Source organism: Chinchilla lanigera, unplaced genomic scaffold, assembly GCF_000276665.1.
Source record: "Chinchilla lanigera isolate Chin_1 unplaced genomic scaffold, ChiLan1.0 scaffold00021, whole genome shotgun sequence".
Classification (NCBI taxonomy): Eukaryota; Metazoa; Chordata; class Mammalia; order Rodentia; family Chinchillidae; genus Chinchilla; species Chinchilla lanigera.
Genome location: NW_004955422.1, coordinates 12,651,441 through 12,668,353, shown reverse-complemented (window position 1 = coordinate 12,668,353; position 16,913 = coordinate 12,651,441). Strand labels below are relative to the sequence as shown.

The window sequence follows — 16,913 nt, the reverse complement described above, 5'->3', positions numbered from 1 at the left end:
TAAGCAAAGGGTGGAGCCAAGCCTGAGCAAGTCTCCCCTCTGCTGCCGGACAGAGGAGTCACTTGATTTACTCCTCGATCTATTCCCTGAAAGTATACCCACTTAATTTATCATTTCTGCCTTTCAATTCTCATAAATGATGAGACACAGAACAAAGCTGTTTTCCCAGCATTCCATTCACTTGGAAATCTCTCCTGTCTGCTGTCTCCTCTCCGGCTTTTTGGTGATAATTATTGCTCGTAGGATGATACTGTGGCCCTTAAAGAATGCAAAACCCACAACATTTTATTCCAGGTAAATTTGAGGTCAATTTTATTTTGTTGTATTACGATGCTTTGAAATCTACCAATCTACATAGCACTTTAAAGGGTTATTTGGATATTTGTTGAACGAGAGTGCCCTGTTCCCCAGCCTTCCTAAGTAGCAGTTGTGGCTCTGAGAAACACTTCGAAGAACTTAAAGTATTGTGGGACTAAACGGTGAGCTCTGGGGTCCATTTGTTTTGTAGGTGGACATTCTGGAACATTCTCATAACGTCTCGGTCGGTTATTACGCTACCAAAGGGAGGCTGGTGTACTTGCCTGCTGTTGTGATGGAAATGCTGGGGGTTTACGGAGTCAGCAATGTCACTGCAGATCTGAAGCAGCATACCCCAAACTTACAGTCTGTGGCAGTCCTTGCCTCTCCATGGAAGCCCCAGCCTGCAGGCTACTTCCAGCTGAAAACAGGCAAGTAACCCAGAAGGAAAGGATTCCTGTGCATTGTGGGGTCAGGGGCAATACCACAAGGATGCCTGCTTATAAAATCCATTACTAGCTGCTCTGTCGCATTTTAAGTCCCTGTGTATCTCCTTCAAAAGGCCCTATTAATCAAATGTCCAACTCCCCTTCACATCAGCCTAAACTTTTCTAATCCTGAATGTATTAGAAATATTCTGTCGCAGAGCTTTTCTTCCCAGTTTATATAATTAGTGCATATGACTCCTTAGTATTATATTTTCCCCCCTGTATTTCAGAAGGTGCTAGTAAGAGTTGAGTATCCATAAAATCTATGGTTTGGAGCAGCGGGGTCCCAGACATCACTGAATCCAAACCTCTGTGCTTAAACCCTGGAGTCTTCCTTTTAGTCTCCCTGGGGATTTCTGATTTGCCAGAGTGTGTTAACCACAGAGTGGAGAAACCATTGAAATGGAAACACGCAATCAACTTAGTAATGGAGGTCAATTGATTTTTCCTCCTCCAAAAAGATAGAAGGCATGATCTCTCTGAAGTTATTATATGTCAGTCTTTGGGCAGATGTCTGCATATTTCAACTGAATAAAATCACAACATCCTCTACATTAGAGGGAATCTCAAGTTGGGTCGTGGTTTTGATTTTTCTCTGATAGCAATCCTGTTAAGAGTCATTTTCAAACCTATAATCAAACCTTGTCTGGTCTTACTGTTTATTTGCCTAACTTCTCTAACCTAAGGTCATGCTGCTTTATATCAAAACTGCTATTAAATCTATGGAACAAAGATGCAGAGCTTTAGCAAATGCTGCGTATGATTCTCACTCTAGTGCTACAGTTTGTGAGCCAATCAGACAACATACAGTCCTGTAAGTTTGCTCAGACAATGGAGCAGAGGCTGCAGAAGGCGTTTCAGGATGCGGAGAGAAAAGTCCTCAACACCAGAAGCAACCTGAAGGTTCAGGTAGGGAGGAAGGGGGCTTTGGGATGAGCGATTTACCAGAACCGCAATGCCAGTGTTGGTGAGAAACTATATGGGGCTGCCCATCCCCATTGCAAGGCTACCTTGTGTAAATGTAACTTGTGCTTTGGTTAGGTGATAGAGCACCAAAGTCATGACACTGGTGAGGATATCTGGGGTTGGACTATGACAGGAGGGATGCTGTATCACTGCACACCTTCTACAGTTTGGAATTTTATATTTATTTTCTCATACAGTGCTTCCTCAGACTTTTATAAAACATTTATTATTTTTAAAAATTGAACTAGAATCTACTAATGATTGCATCAGATATATTATAATGCATAAGTGAATCAGTTTTAAATAGCTAATTCTTCAAGATTTTGGACTGGGCTAATTCCAGTCATCCACATGAACAAACATCACACACACACACACACACACACACACACACACACACACAATATTGAGGGCTTACTATATGCCAAGAATTATGCTATGTGTTTTACAAATATTTTGCTATGTAATACTCAAGACATCCTTCTGAGAAATTTTTACCCCCATTTTCTCTGAGTGAGAACTAACAGTGAGCTGATACAACTTCCAGAAGGTCACATGGTTGGAAAAGAATGGGACAAGGACTTGAGCCTGAAGTCCATCCTCTTCTGCACTAAGCTTCCCATCAGTGCAACACAGAAAGAGGGGCCCCCAGGAACTTTTGGCAAGCACATGAGTTCCTTCCCAGAGAAACCGCACCCTAGTGCCCCATAGAGTTCAGCTACCTGGATAACAGCGTACACACCACCAACAGCCTTTCTCAGACCCAATTTTTGCAGTTATGTAGATATCTTCCCACTAAGAACAGATGCTTCTTAATCATCTTCGCCCAGCCCCCAAATTTCTCTAATTAACTCTACTGTTCAGTGTCTCTGTTTTGACTGCTGAACTAAAGCCTTTGCAATTAGACCCAGTGCTTTTGAAATTGACATTTAGCATAAGTGAATTATCAGCAAAGCCAATAAGATGTAAAAAGCATACAATTTAATTTGAATAAGCAACACTCCTTTCCTAGACTCACCCAGAGTGTATAGGGAAGTATCTCATCATGATTTGGTTCCTATTAGACTAAGATCTAAAAATGTGTCACAGACTTAAGATTTATGTAAGGAGTGTGACTCAGCTCTCTTGTGGGGAATCTTTTTTTTTCTGATTGAATTTGTGATCCTCACAGGTGCATGAGCCTAGTTTGATCTTGGCAACAGAAACTATTTTAATTGTATTCAGGAAGCAGAGACTTACTGAGTGTCTGCTACTTTTCAGGCAATGAGAGGGACACCAAGAGAAATAAGCTGCCCTTGGCCTTAAGGAGCCTCTTTTTGTGTACTAGCTATGGACCATCAGGGGAAATTTTGTTAATCAGGTAACACACCTTCCTTGGAAAAGACTACAAGAGGTGATTTGAACATCATGTCTAAATAGATTTTAGATGCTCTTGAACATATTGAAAGCTCTTGAAATTAATGGCTAATTGGATGAATTATTTTATTAATCCTATTTCAGTTTTAGCTTTTACTGACAGGAAGCCCAGAATTTATTCTCTGGATTTAGCAAACCTCTCAGCCTCTATATCATATATGCATCACTGCATGATAACCATTCTGCTGGTGTCTTAGTTATTTTTCTCATTGCTGGGCCAAATACCTAACACTCAAAGTTAAAGGGGGAAAGGTTTATTTAGCTCCCAGTTCATAGAAGTTTCAGTCCATAATTGGTTGGCTCCAAGGCAGGGTGGCACATGGCAGAAGGGTGTAGTTCATGGTGGCACAAGACAGCAAAAACAAGAAGGGGGAACCAGTGCATGGTGGCCAGAAGATAGCAAAGCAATAAGAGGGAGAGAAGACTCTTTCTGTCCCTTATATTGTATGTAGGCTACATGCCCTAGGGTGGGTGTAGCACTCACACCCTTAATCATAGCCATAACTATGCCAAACCATTCAGTGGACTCATTTGCTGTTCACACACCTTTAATCCCAGCATCATACGCTCTAGATTCAGCCACCTCTGAAAAAGTCCTATCTAGAGGGATATCTAGACAGTAACTATAACACCTGGTTTTCTGCCTTTTGGTAGGACCTCATTTTATAATGAATGACTTTTCATTTTTATTGTATGTAATACAGGAATATAAATAAATATATAATATAACTTTTATTAAATCTATTCATAAAGCAACTTTGAATCCTTTGTGGAATAAGACCATATGAATAATTCATTCATTCATTCATAGAATCATTGAAAAAGTGACTTAAAGAAAAGACTTGTATAGCCTTGATATCAGAAGCTGGGTTATAGTTGTCTCAAAACTACATTGGTTGCAACAGATTCTGAGATTTTGAGGCTTAAGAAAAAGAGAAAGTGATTTGCTCCTGTAGCTGAAAAGTTCACACCTTATTTGCTTTAGGTACAACCAGATCCATGTGCTTCAGTGATTTTCCCACAAAATGTTCTCTTTATGTCTTAGCTTGCTTTGCTGTGGGCTGGCATCTTCCTCAGCTCCATTGGGTAGACCCGGCACTTCCAGGTTTGCCTCATCCTTTCTGCTTATGGTTTTGTGGAACCGAAGTGCCTTTCTTGTGTCATTTCTGTCAGAATCCTGGGACTGACTCTCACTGGACCTACAGTGCCCATTTCTGGATCAGTAATGGTGGCCAAAGAGATGATATGTCCCATTCAACTAGGCCTGGCTCAGATGACCCCTCCTGGAGCTTGGGTGAGGCAAGCTACTCATCCAGGGTGCATAGACAAGAAGGAGAGGAGAGGTGACTCCTCAAAGAAAACTGGTGCTGTTGTAGAAGAAAGGAGAATGGACATTGGGCATGTAAACCAACAGTGCTGGCTCCATCTGTCTGTAGGTCTAGTTAGCGAAATGAACATGGCTTGAATAAATGAGAAGTAAGTGGTGGATTCAGAAGCTACAGGAACCCAACAGTAAAGGGGTGATGGGAAGGTGTCGCTTACAGGAGCTGCTTCTGTTGGGGGATAGGGCATGACTTTCAGGGATCAACACTGTGAACTTGATCTCAGGCCTGTGGACATGGTACTTTAGAGCTGGCATAGCCACAGGAACGATCAGTTTTCTTAGCTGCAAAAAACCGAGTATATTAAATGAGATAAAAGTCAATGCAGAGACAACCTGTGTTTGTGGATTGGGAGACTTAAGATGGTAAGATGTCAGTACTGCACAATGCAATCTGCAAATTTAATGCTACTCCTATCAAAATCCCAGTGATTTTTTTGTGGGGGGCAGAGATTGAGAAATCCATTCTAAAATTCAAATGGAATCTCAAGAGACCTTCAACCAAAGCAATCTTGGTTTCACACTTCTGATTTCAAAGCTGAATACAAGGCTATGACCATCAAAAGCTATATGTGATCCCCACATATGGCTGGATACACAGGCCAATGGAACAGAACACAGGGCCCAGAACTAAACCCCCTTTTGTGTGGTCAAGTGGTAGGAGTACCACAGCTATCCAACAGGAGAAGGGAAGTCTTTTCAACAAATTGGGATTTGTTGAAACTGGATGGCCACATGCAAAAGAATAAAGCTGGACCTTTACTTAATATCATCTACCAAAATTAACTCCACACAGATCAAAAACTAAAACTCCAGGACTCTTAGAATATAAAAAAATTTTCATTTGTTAGGTATGCCAATTTGTTGGCTATGACGGGAAGAAATGCACAAGCAACAAGAGAAAAATAAATAAGTTGGACTTCATTAAAATTAAAAGCTTTTGCCCAACAAAACACACTATCAGCAAAGTGAAAGGGCAGCCTACTGAATGGATACAAAAAATTTATAATGCAGTTAATGTCCAAAACATATGAAGGACTCTTACAGCTCAAAAATTAAACAACAAACAATAATTAGAAGTAGACGAGGGACTTGAGTAGACATTTCTCCAAAAGTATATATAACCAATAAGGACTTGAAAAGTTGGTCTACACTTATAATCATTAAAGAAATATACATGAAAAAGCATAATACTGCTTCAATTTATTATGATAGCTGTTCTCAAAAGCAAGACAAAACAAAAACCAGGAAATAATATGTTGGTGAGTGTGAATTAGAATGCTTGTGCACTGCGAGTGGGAATGTCAAATGGTACATCCCATGTGGAAAGCAGTGTGATGCTTCCTCAAAAAATCAGACATAGAATTGCCTTAGGACCTAGCAATTCTGTTTCTGAATATATATTAAAAAGAGTTGAAACCCGAGACTCACACAGGTATTTATATACCCCTACTCATAGCAGCATGATTTACAGTAGCCAAAAGGTGAAATCAGCCCAAGCGTCCATCAATGTGTGAATGCATAAGCAAATGTGATATATATATATATATATATATAGTGGAATATCGTTCAACCTTTGAAAGGAAAGGCCATTCTCACACAGGCTACAGCATGAATGAAAAAAGCCAGTCGCAAAAGGACGAATATTGTCTAATCACTCTTATAACATATAAGTTGTGCAATTAATAAGTGATCTCAGCCAGGCTTGCTGGTACACACCTGTACTCCTTGCACTCTGGAAGGCAGGTGATCACCAGTTTGAGCCCAGTCTGGGCAACTTGATGACTTAGAGACATCCAAGTCTCTTAAGTCTCTGAGCTAGGAATGTAGCTCAGTACAGAGGACCTGGGTTCAGTCATCAGTACTGCAAAAAAAAAAAAAATGACTTCATTCATAAGAATCATCTGGAAAGTAGAGCAGTGGTTGCTAGGGGCTGGGAGGACGGGGACATTGGGAGGCATCTAATGGATACATTTAGGGTTTGGGATCATGAGCGAGTTCTGATGATCGGTGTTGGTGATGGTCACAGAACAGTGCTAATGTACTTAGCGCCACTGAACTGTATACCTAAAAGTGGTTCAAATAGTAAATTTTGTTTCACATATTTTACCACAATAAAAAGTATCATTTATGTGGCCAAATGTGGTATCTACAGAGGTATTCATACTGAAAGCTTTACAGGCTTCTTGGAGATTCAGAGAGATTTAGTTTTGTTGAATGTAAAAAAAAAAAAGGACATTCACAACACATTCACAACAGATAAAGCTTGAAAAGTGATTATTACTTCACATGGTTGGTTATGGAACACTGGGTCTTTCATATACAAGGCAAGTGTGTTTTCACAGAGTTGCAGCTTCAATCCTGAAAAGTTATCTGATAAGCTATTATTTAGTTATTTTGGGGGTGGCCAGGATTTGGCTCAGTAGCACAAGCTCCTGCCTGGAAAGCACAAGGTCCTGAGTTTGATTCCCTGTACCAAAAAAATTAAATAAAAGTAGGTATTTTTTTTTAGGTGGCAGGATGGTGAGGTCTTTTGAATTATTCAGAAACAAGTGCCCATCTTCTTGGTGTCTTGGGACAGAGCCCCCAACCCCTGTGGCTAAGCTGCATTCCAGCAGTACTTCCCCGAGAGGAGAGTTAGGGCTGAGCAGGAACACTGACGCCGTGTATCATTCATGTCATTATGGCTCTGGGTTAGAGAACTGCAAGAGCACGTCCACATGTGGGAGAAAACAAGAAACAGTGGAGAAGCTCTTCTCTGAAGGCTTCTTCCAAGTCAGGTTTTTTTTTTTTTTTTTCTTCTTTGGTCTTTTTGAGGCAGACTGTTGCTATGTAGTTCAGGCTGACCTTGAACTCACTTTGTAGCCCAGGCTGGTCTTGAACTCTCAATGATCCTCCTGCCTCAGCCTCCCAAGTGCTGGGATTACAGGCATGCGCCACCACGCTTGGTTGCAAGTCAGGTTTGAGAGGTACATTGCGAGGATGAGATTTTGATGGTGAAAGCCTGAGCAAGCCTGGGGGGCAGTCAGCCCCCCACCAGAAAGACAGGATGCACTAAAGGAGGGTAATTTGAGGGCAGTTCAGTGAAAGGCACCCTCTTGTGGAACTGTGCATGGGGACAGCACGGCACCTAGGGTAGCAACTCCAGGGCCCTGCTGGCCCTGCAGGGAGGGAGACCTGGTACCAATCCCCTGGTCTCCCTCCCACCCTAGCTCTATGTCCGCTGAGCCATCCCTAGCTGAAGCCAGCAGGAAAGGACCTGCGGGTGGGTGGCCTCCAAGGGTCTGTCTGCAGGACATAGAGCAGGGTGGGTGACAAGCAGATCAGGGGTACAAGACAGGAAAAATGCAGAACCCTGCAAAAATATCTCACCAAGGCAATGACTTCCTTCAGCTATGTTCTTCAAATCTCATCTAGGGGTTATTTTTGTCCATACTTTGACCCAGAAAACCTCATTTTCCCTTACCTATGTAGGGGACCGTGACTCTTAACATATCATTTTAAGATAGAATAATTCTAGTCTTAATGCAAGCCTCAAAATGTGTCTTGACAAACATCCCAGAGAGGTTGTAAAGAGTTAACTTTATAGTCCTGGCTTAGCCCTGGAATGCTTCTCCAAAGACAAAGAATGCCAGGGCCTAGATAACTACCTATGACCTCGCCTGGGTTGTTTCATCCTTTCCCTGGCCCTAGATAAACATTGCAACCATAAAGGAAATGTATGGTTATCTAAAAGAGGACATATAGAACAGAGTACAGAAAGTATATATCATTGTGGTTGGGCTCATGACTGGAACCTGACCAGGGACAAGGAAAACAACATGTGGCCAGGGCTACAACATTCTGATCTATTACCATGGAAACCAAAAATGTATATAAGCTGGAAACAAAGGCCGGCCCACGCCCACTTCCCTTACTTGCAAATGAGGATGAGAGGTGACCTGTCTAAAATCAAACTTTGTCTGTTCTCATAAAGTTCTCTGGTCCCTTGCGGAATACAGCCTGAATTTTGCCATAACGCCTAAAGAATGGAATTAGAAAAAATGTGAGAAGAAAACCATATCATCTCATAGGTTTTAAAAAACATGTTCTCTATGGAATTAAGAGACCACAAACAAATGTAATTTTTCTTTGGAACACATGCTTTGTATTTCTGAATTCCGTTTATCATCGGGTTCTTTTCTGTGCCATGATGAGGCAGGTGATCAAGTCTGTCCACTGTGCATTGCTGCTGCTTTCAACCTTAAAATTCCTTAAGAGTTTGACTCGGTGTTCTGAGTCATTGATCCTTTGTTAACTTAACATTGCTGTGCTCTGTTTTATATTTTTGAAATCATAAAAGTTCCTTGAGACAGCGTAAGTCCCAGAAAGATACAGTGATGGTTAAGAACCTGAAGCCAGATGACCCTGGTTCAAATCCCAGCTGTTACTTTTGAGCTGTCTGACCTTAGGCAAATCTCTCCATCACTTGGAGCCTCGGTTTCCTCATCTATAAAAGGGAGTCATAGCCAGACACAGGACCTAGGGTGCTTGCCAGGGTAAATAAGCTGTGCCCTTAGGGTGTCTCCCAACCACCCTTCCATTCCTACCCTCAACTTCTGCTTAGACTTCACCTCCCACAGCCTCAGTGAAACAGGCCTTCCTCTTATTTGACATGTCTCCCCCCACGTCCTGTGTGTCAATTCAGATCGTGAGCACGTCCAACGCCTCCCAGGCCGTCACGTTGGTGTACGTCGTGGGCAACCAGAGCACTTTCCTCAATGGCACCGTGGCCAGCAGCCTCCTCAGCCAGCTCTCTGCCGAGCTGGTGGGATTCTACCTCACCTACCCGCCGCTCAGCATTGCCGAACGTGAGTACGTCCACGTGGTGAAGTGGAACTCTGGTCGCAGGCCGCATGCCACCCCTGTCATAATAAAATGACACCTGAAAAATGTGCCCGCTGGGGGTTGAATCAATGAGAAGGATATCACATGTCGCGAGAAAGCACTTGTGAGGTCACTTTATCCCTCTCCTGTCTCTTACCTCCTTGAGTCCTCAGAACCATCCTAGAAGGTGGGTGCAAACTTAGAAGAGAAAACTTAGTGTTCACAGGATACCCATAACCAGTGGGACGGGGGAGCTGGGATGTGAACCCCAGCAATCTGACCTCTGAGCCCATAGTGCTGCCCATGAGGGCATCTCTCTCTCCTTGGCCCTCTCCCTGGGGACAATTTAGGTTGCTATGGTTTTCTGCTACCCCGCCATCCACCAATGCTCCCAGACCTTCCAGCCCTGCCCTGACTATAGACACCATAACACAGTCCATTTGCAGTCGGCGTCGTGACTGCACTTGATGAAGTCCGCATAGTCTGTGGCCTCCTCGTCTCTCTCTCCTGCTCCAGTTACATAATGCTCATTACCATGCAGCACGCATAGACCTCCAAGACAATGCAGCCTACTTTTTGTCCCCAAATGCTTGCTTGGTAGCCAAAGGAAGCAAAGGTTTATATTCCTAAATTTAATCCATCTTACATTTTTACAAAGTCACTGGGTAAGATTTTTTTAAAAGTACACATTAGCAAAATTGTTTTATGATTTCCCTCTACTGTTGTTTCTGAGGCTATAAATAAATGAGACAATATGTAGAAATGGAGTACTTAGCACATACTAGCCACTGGGAATTTTTGGAGTATTTATTGGCAAGTTGTTGGAGACATCCATCTACTGAGGAAAGATGACTCTGGGTTTTACGGGAAAGATGATGTCATAAAATAATGGCATTATGTCACATGGCAACATGTGCAGGATTTATTTTTTTTTCATTTTGTGATAGTCTGATGATAGCCACAGCTAAGATTTATTGAGCACTAACTATATGCCAGATACTATCTCAAGTCCTTCATATGGATTACCTCCCAGAGTCCACCGTCCTTGTAAAGCAATATGACACATATTGGTACAAGCATTTGGTTGCTAAACTTAAGCCCTTGACATTGGAAAAATCCATTGTCATTGAGTTAATCATTTCTAATGACATTAGCGATGGTTGGATAATTTTTAAAGACAAAGCTCCAGTGAAGGCAGGTTGAAGGCATGGGTTTTGATGAGGTTCTTTCTGTTTAAGGGGGTTCGGATGGAAAACCTCAAAAATGAGAAACCCACAAACCCCGACAGTCCTTCATCAGAAGGCTGACCTTTACTGAGCGTTTCAGTTTTCTGAACAGCAAGACAGTTTGACTTTATCCCCCAGAGTCCCCAAGCGTGACAAAGCAGGGTTTCACTGCTCGCCTGCTTGTCAGTTCTGTGTTCTAGTTAATGATCATATTTACATGTAAAAGCTATAAAAGTAATTTGATATGTTCTTCTGTTCTTTTTAGCACTGGAATATCCCAATCTTGATATATCAGAAACAACCAGAGACTATTGGGTAATTACAGGTAATTTCTTATTTCCTGCCCCTCTTATGAGCAGGTTGTGTGGTTTAAAAAAAAAGGGGCTGGGGATTTAGCTCAGCGGCAAAGCGCCTGCCTGGCAAGCGCAAGGTCGTGAGTTCGGTTCCCGGTACCGGAGAAAAACCAAAAAAAAAAAAACAAAACAAAAAAAAACTGTATACCTTTCAGTGATACAAGGCTACTTTTCTTTGGTCTGTTTTATAAGTAAGTCAAGGAGTTCCTTCTACAGAGGGAAGTGGGTTCAGAGGTGAGTGAATTCAGCTAAGAAAAGAAATCTCACTGAAGGTGATTATTAGATAAATGATTCAAAAGTGCTACTTTCTTTTTTTTTCTTGTGGCCCTGGGGATTGAACCCAGGGCCTTTGCACTAAGCTACAATCCCAGGCTTTATTTTTTTACTTTGAGACGTGGTCTTGCAAAATTGGCTAGGTGAACATGCAGTCTCATGCCTCAGCCTCCCAGAGTGTTGGGGTTACAGGCATGTGCCACCGTGTCTGGCTACAACTGCTGCGTTTAAAGTCCCCACCCAGCAGCCTCCTCTTGCAAAAAGTGGACCTATAATCAGAAGGGACAGCACTGAGCTGTGAAGGGTTATGTTTCCAGATACTGCATTGTCCTGCAAAAGCCCAGTGCCAGTCAGAGGACAGAGACGAGCATGTCACCACCTCCCCAGCTTGAGTCCCACCCCACGCTGATCCTGGCGAGTCCTCATGGGGAGGGTGGTGAAGAACAAGCAGGTTTGGGTGGCGTTTCCTTTTTTTCCTTGACATTTTTGCAGCTGAACTTCATGAAACAGCAAAAATGTTCTGTTTATATTTTTCAAAAGCCAGATAGTGGCTTTGAAAGTGAGAAAAACAGGGATTAAGTATGGAAGGAGAGGACAGATGTTTGTAGGAGGAAAAGCGGCCAGGGAGAGGAGCAGGGTGGCTGGGGGAGTCTGTGAGCCTGCACCCTGTACTGGAGGCTTAACCCACAGAAAGTTACTTCCGTATGGTTCTGGTGGCCGGGATCAGAGAGCAAGGTGTCGACAGATTGTTTCTCTGGGGCTCCTCTCTGGGCCTTGGAGAGGGTCATCTCCCGCTGTCTTCCCAGGGCCTGTTGGGGTCCTCATTTCCTTTCCTCATGAGAACAGCGGACATGCTGGGTTAGGGCCCTCCTCATGACCTCATTTTAACTTCTGCACTTCCTCAGACACCCTGCCTGCAAATTCAGTCACATTCAGAGCTTCAATGCAGGAATTTGGGGGATACAACTCAGCCGGTCACAAGGAGGGAGGAAGGTCCTTCTGGAGATGGAAGATGAGCCTGGGCAAGCAGGCTGGTCTCAAACACCCTTGTTCCCTGTCCCGTCCCTCCCTCCCTCGCTGTCCAAACAAGTGGCGGATGGGCTGCTGCCTAAAATGCCAAGTAAGGACCACGGGTACCTTCTGGATGAAGCCGCTGGAGACTCTCTCCTAAATTGTGGAAAATTGAATTTTTCCCTCCCCTGCAGAGCCCTCGATATGCAGAGACTATTTTACCCAGTAAGAAAGCAAGCTAAAGAAACACATTTTAAAACAAAAATTTAAAACCAGCCTACCCAGGTTTATGCCCATGAGAGAGAGACCGTGCTAACCCAGCAACACAGTTTTGGAACCAGTGGGTTATATAACATTCGGAGTCGTGTTTCTTCCCCAAGGAACCTCGCTTCTTCACTGGCAGACACTTTTCCCTCCTTTGAACTGTGAGGTTTACATTTGCGTATTACACTTTCACTCTTAAACACAGGCTGTCCTCCACTGCTGGTGTGTCGTTGTCCTCTCCTATTTCCTAGTGTCCTGCCCTGCCTGCGTGTCAGTGAGATCACCTTAAGAGCAAGCGCCACACGTTGTCCTGTTTTCAGGGCTCCCCTGAGACCCCCTTCCCACCCACTCACTTATGTAACCCTCGGTCGTTATGCTGAGTCTGCAGTTGGAGATCGGAGCGGGGTGGCCACCATTGCAGTATTGGGGCTGCTCAGATCAATTGCTTTGCACTCGGGTCAGGCTGGAGCCAGGTTTCAGGGCAGCCCTCTGCCTCCCCTTGGCCCTTGGCCACTTTCAGATCATGTGGGCAGCCACCACCAGCTGCCCCATCATTCACAAGGGGGGATGAGCCGGGAGCTGAGATGAGATAGCTTCATTAAGCCTTTACTCCCCGACAGCTGTCATAGTCTCTCGGTCTCTGCTCACTGCACACCGCACAGAGGACTTGGAGCAACTTCTCCTTCTGTAGTTTGTATTTAAAACCCCAACGTGCTTTGATTTGTTTTCCAACTAAACTTATAGTAATATTTTTTTTTCATACTGTACACTTATCCTCTCCCAGAGGATGGATCCCCCAGTGGAAAACCACTGTCGCGGTGAGCTCTGTGGCCCCTTTCCCTGCCGTTGTGGTACTGGGGATTGAAGTCAGAGCCTTTGTACTGAGCGTCATCCTTGGTCCCTTTGTAATCTCTGTTTTAAGACCATGTCTCATAAGTTGCTGAGTTTCCCAGGCTGGACTCCAACTGGCATTCCTCCTGCCTCAGCCTCTTAGAGTGTTGAGATTGAGGCGTGCAGCACCATGCCCAGATCCTGTAATCCCTCTTTACAGAGAACCTGCGGGCTCCCTACCTTCCAGGGGCCTACAGTTACCTTATTACAGATGAGGCAAGATAGTAATATCCAAGGTCAGCGTTGCTGCCCAACAAGAGGTAAGAGCCCACCTCATGCTGATTAATCTTTATTTTGCTCACTAGAGACAGAATATCCTAGACCCAGTAATGCATGGATTTCCTGTTCTCATCTGTGATTAACTACCCTGGGTGTCCTTGAGCAGGTCACTCAGGCCCTATGAGCGCCACACTCTGACCTTTAGAAGTAGGGAGAAGTTTTAGCTGAGCACAAATTGTTCAGCTCTGAGTGTGTGGGATTCAACCACAAATAAAACAATCTAGCCGGAGTGCAGTCGGCTGGACTGGTCCTGATCGTGTGAATTTTAAAGCCCAGTGCAATTGTAGGTAAAGAAGGAGGAAGACAACGGTGATCTAAAAGTCAGCCCATGTTCTGGACAGAGCTCAGGACTGGAGCCCTTCCTCAGGCTGAGGATGAGTGGCAGGACCCTGGCTGGTGCGCTGGGGTCTGAGCGTCTGTGTCACGTGAGAGATGTGTATGTGCATCCTTCTCAGCTGCCTGCCGGGTGGGCAGAGAGGGCCGTGGAAGCCAAAGCCTGCCATGGTTCTCAGGGGAAGAGAGGGAAGCCATATGCTGGGATACAGTTTTGTAGTCTCCATGTTATTCCTTCCTCTGAGAAGAACTTGTCTAGCAAAATAGGGGTGCACTGTGATGCCAGTTGCTACAGCTTTTTGGTGTTTTGGTTTTTGCTTCTTTTTAAGACAGGGTCTCTCTATGCAGTCAGGCTAGCCTCGAGCTCATGGGGATTCCTGTGTCTCAGCCTCCCAAGTACCGAGGTGACAGACATGTACCAGCACACCCAGCTCGCTACAAGTTACTAACCTTTCATGTGCCCTGTACCACTGTGCTAGAGGCCTTATTCATTGAATTACCTGTTCTTTACAAATGATATAATATTGAGAGCAGATAGTGTTCAGGTAAGGAACTGAAGTCCAGAGAAACTAAGTGACCTACTCAAGAATGCTCAGGAAGGGAGAGTCAGGACTCAAACCTGGGCCATGCCTGTGACCCCAGGTCTCCCCAGCAGCTTCTTCTTTTTTTTCGATACCAGGAATCGAACTCACGACCTTGCACTTGCCAGGCAGGCACTGTGCCGCTGAGCTACATCCCCAGCCCCTCCCCACCAGCTTCTTGGGAAGGACCGCTTTCCTCACAGAGAGCTGCGAGGCAGCATATGAGGGTCGAGCAGGGTTGATTCCTGTATCTCTGGGCATTCCTGCACCCTCCTACACTTGCCTGGAGGCAATTTCCTCCCCTCAAATTTTTATTGTAAAATACATGATATAAAATTTACCATTTTAATCATTTTATCGCACAATTCAGTGACATAAGGAGTATTTACAATGCTACACCACATGAACAGCATTTTCTATTTCCAGAACTTCTTTATCACCTAGGAGCTTTGGACCATTGCCTCTTTCTGATTGATTGATTAATTGATTAATTGATTGATTGATACTGGGGTTGCAACCCAAAGGTGCTGTTCCACTGAGCACATCCCCAGCCCTTTCCACTTTTCGTTTTGAGACAGGGCCTCACTAACCTGCCCAGACTTGAATCTTCCTGCTCCGCCTCCCGAGTAGGTGGGATTACAGGTGTGCGCCACCACATCCAGCTTGACTGTTGCCTTTATAGGAAGTCCACCTTTGCACCATGGCTGACAGGCCCATAAAATAACCCATGAGGATGTCCCTTGACTGTCATGTGTCCCCCTGTGTTTCATCCACTGGTCAAGAGAGGCCAGGTTAGATATAACACTTCAACAGGTTGGTCTGTAATTTCATTAGAAGTGGGCTTTTTTTATCCTCCAACATCTGGGCGACATGAATGTCCCCAGTGCTGACACAGTGAGAATAAAGCAGCAGTTCTTTGTCTTTTTTGCAGGGATTTCATCTGACAGATAAGCTGGGAATCTCTCACAAGGGCCCTAGAAAGAGAGCCGCTTTATACCCTCCAGGGGGATTATTTGACATTTGTGACTTCAAAGAAGTAATCTCAAAGACCCAGCTGTGGGTTTTACTTCTCTCTTGATCAGTTTCAGCGTCATTCTCGTAGCTTGCTGTGGTTGGCTGCTTGGTCTGGCCCTGTGTAGAACGTGCTCGTTAGTGTTGGTTATGGGCAGCACCCCGCTGTACCGGATGCCATAAAGACAGCGTGCTCTTTACACCCAGGCAATTTCAGTGTCCTGGTGGGGGCGTGGCATCAGTGATCCTTGGCTGGACTGTGGTAGAACAAGCTCTATTAAATGAAAACATTTTTTGGTTTTCTCACCCCTGTACATTTTGGTCTCTTGAAGAAAACGGTTGTCATTTTTAGTGCTCAGAGTTTTGGTATGACTGCGTTAGGAGGCAGTATATATGTGTTTGGAGTAAAGGAGGGATAAGGAGTGAGCACGAGACTTTGGGGTAGATAGGAAGAGGCAGTTTCTGCCATAGAAAGTGAACACAGCTAGAATGGCCCTAAAAGCTCATTAAACCCTCCTCCATGTACTAGCCCCGGCCTGAAGCTCCAGCATCAGTGCCTTTATGTTGATTCCAGTTCTCTGAAGCCTAGCAGTGGAGGAGGGGTGGGAGAGGAAGGAGCCACATTTACCTTCCGTGCCCTCGGCACAGTGCTGAGCTGCTTTATACCACCTGGTGCCCACTGGAAATGTTCGCTGTGATTTCCACTGTCTTACTCCCTTTTTATAGGGAAGGACTGGGATTTGAGGTAGTCGGTTGCCAAAAGCCCCAGGGCTGGCAAGGGCCAGGGATGAGAGCGAGCCTGCTCTTTTCATTAAGTTGTTCCTACTCTTCAGTGGGAGAGGACCTGAGGGCTCCTGGGAACCTTTAGGAGTGGGAACCAAAAGAACTCTGCGGAGGAGGGAGAGATGAGGACACCGAACAGAGCAGTATGCTGAAATATAAGATGCTGAGTTGTCAGATGTAGCTGAGACTCCTCAGCAAAGCTGTGGAGAAAGAAAACTACACTCAGTACAACCCTCAGCCATGGCTTTGGAGTGGGGATCAGCCAATTTACTGTTCCTGCAGCTGTGCTGTGTTCCCAGGTGGACTTAGCTGCACAGATCATCCTAAAGAAACTTCAGGTTTGATACAGCAGTGTTAGGTCACAGCTCATAGAGGAAAGCAGGCTTGGGTTTGCACTCTGACTCTTAGATAAGTCACTTAAGCTTTTCAACATCTGGAACCTGTGGATGGTGATTCCTAACTCCTGGGCTGTTGTGAAGGTGAAGTGAGGGAAG

At 44.5% G+C, this 16,913-nt stretch overlaps 1 protein-coding gene across 2 annotated transcripts in view; it reads left to right on the top strand.

The window, feature by feature from the left end:
* Kiaa1549l (KIAA1549-like ortholog) overlaps positions 1 to 16,913 on the top strand; it is a 122,026-nt gene that overhangs the window by 8,551 nt on the left and 96,562 nt on the right. For both annotated transcript variants that reach the window (XM_013514326.1, XM_013514325.1), the window contains exons 4-7: positions 509 to 728; positions 1,561 to 1,694; positions 9,236 to 9,398; positions 10,906 to 10,965. In XM_013514326.1, the coding sequence (XP_013369780.1) occupies positions 509 to 728; positions 1,561 to 1,694; positions 9,236 to 9,398; positions 10,906 to 10,965 (577 nt within the window). The remainder of the gene's footprint in view (positions 1 to 508; positions 729 to 1,560; positions 1,695 to 9,235; positions 9,399 to 10,905; positions 10,966 to 16,913) is intronic.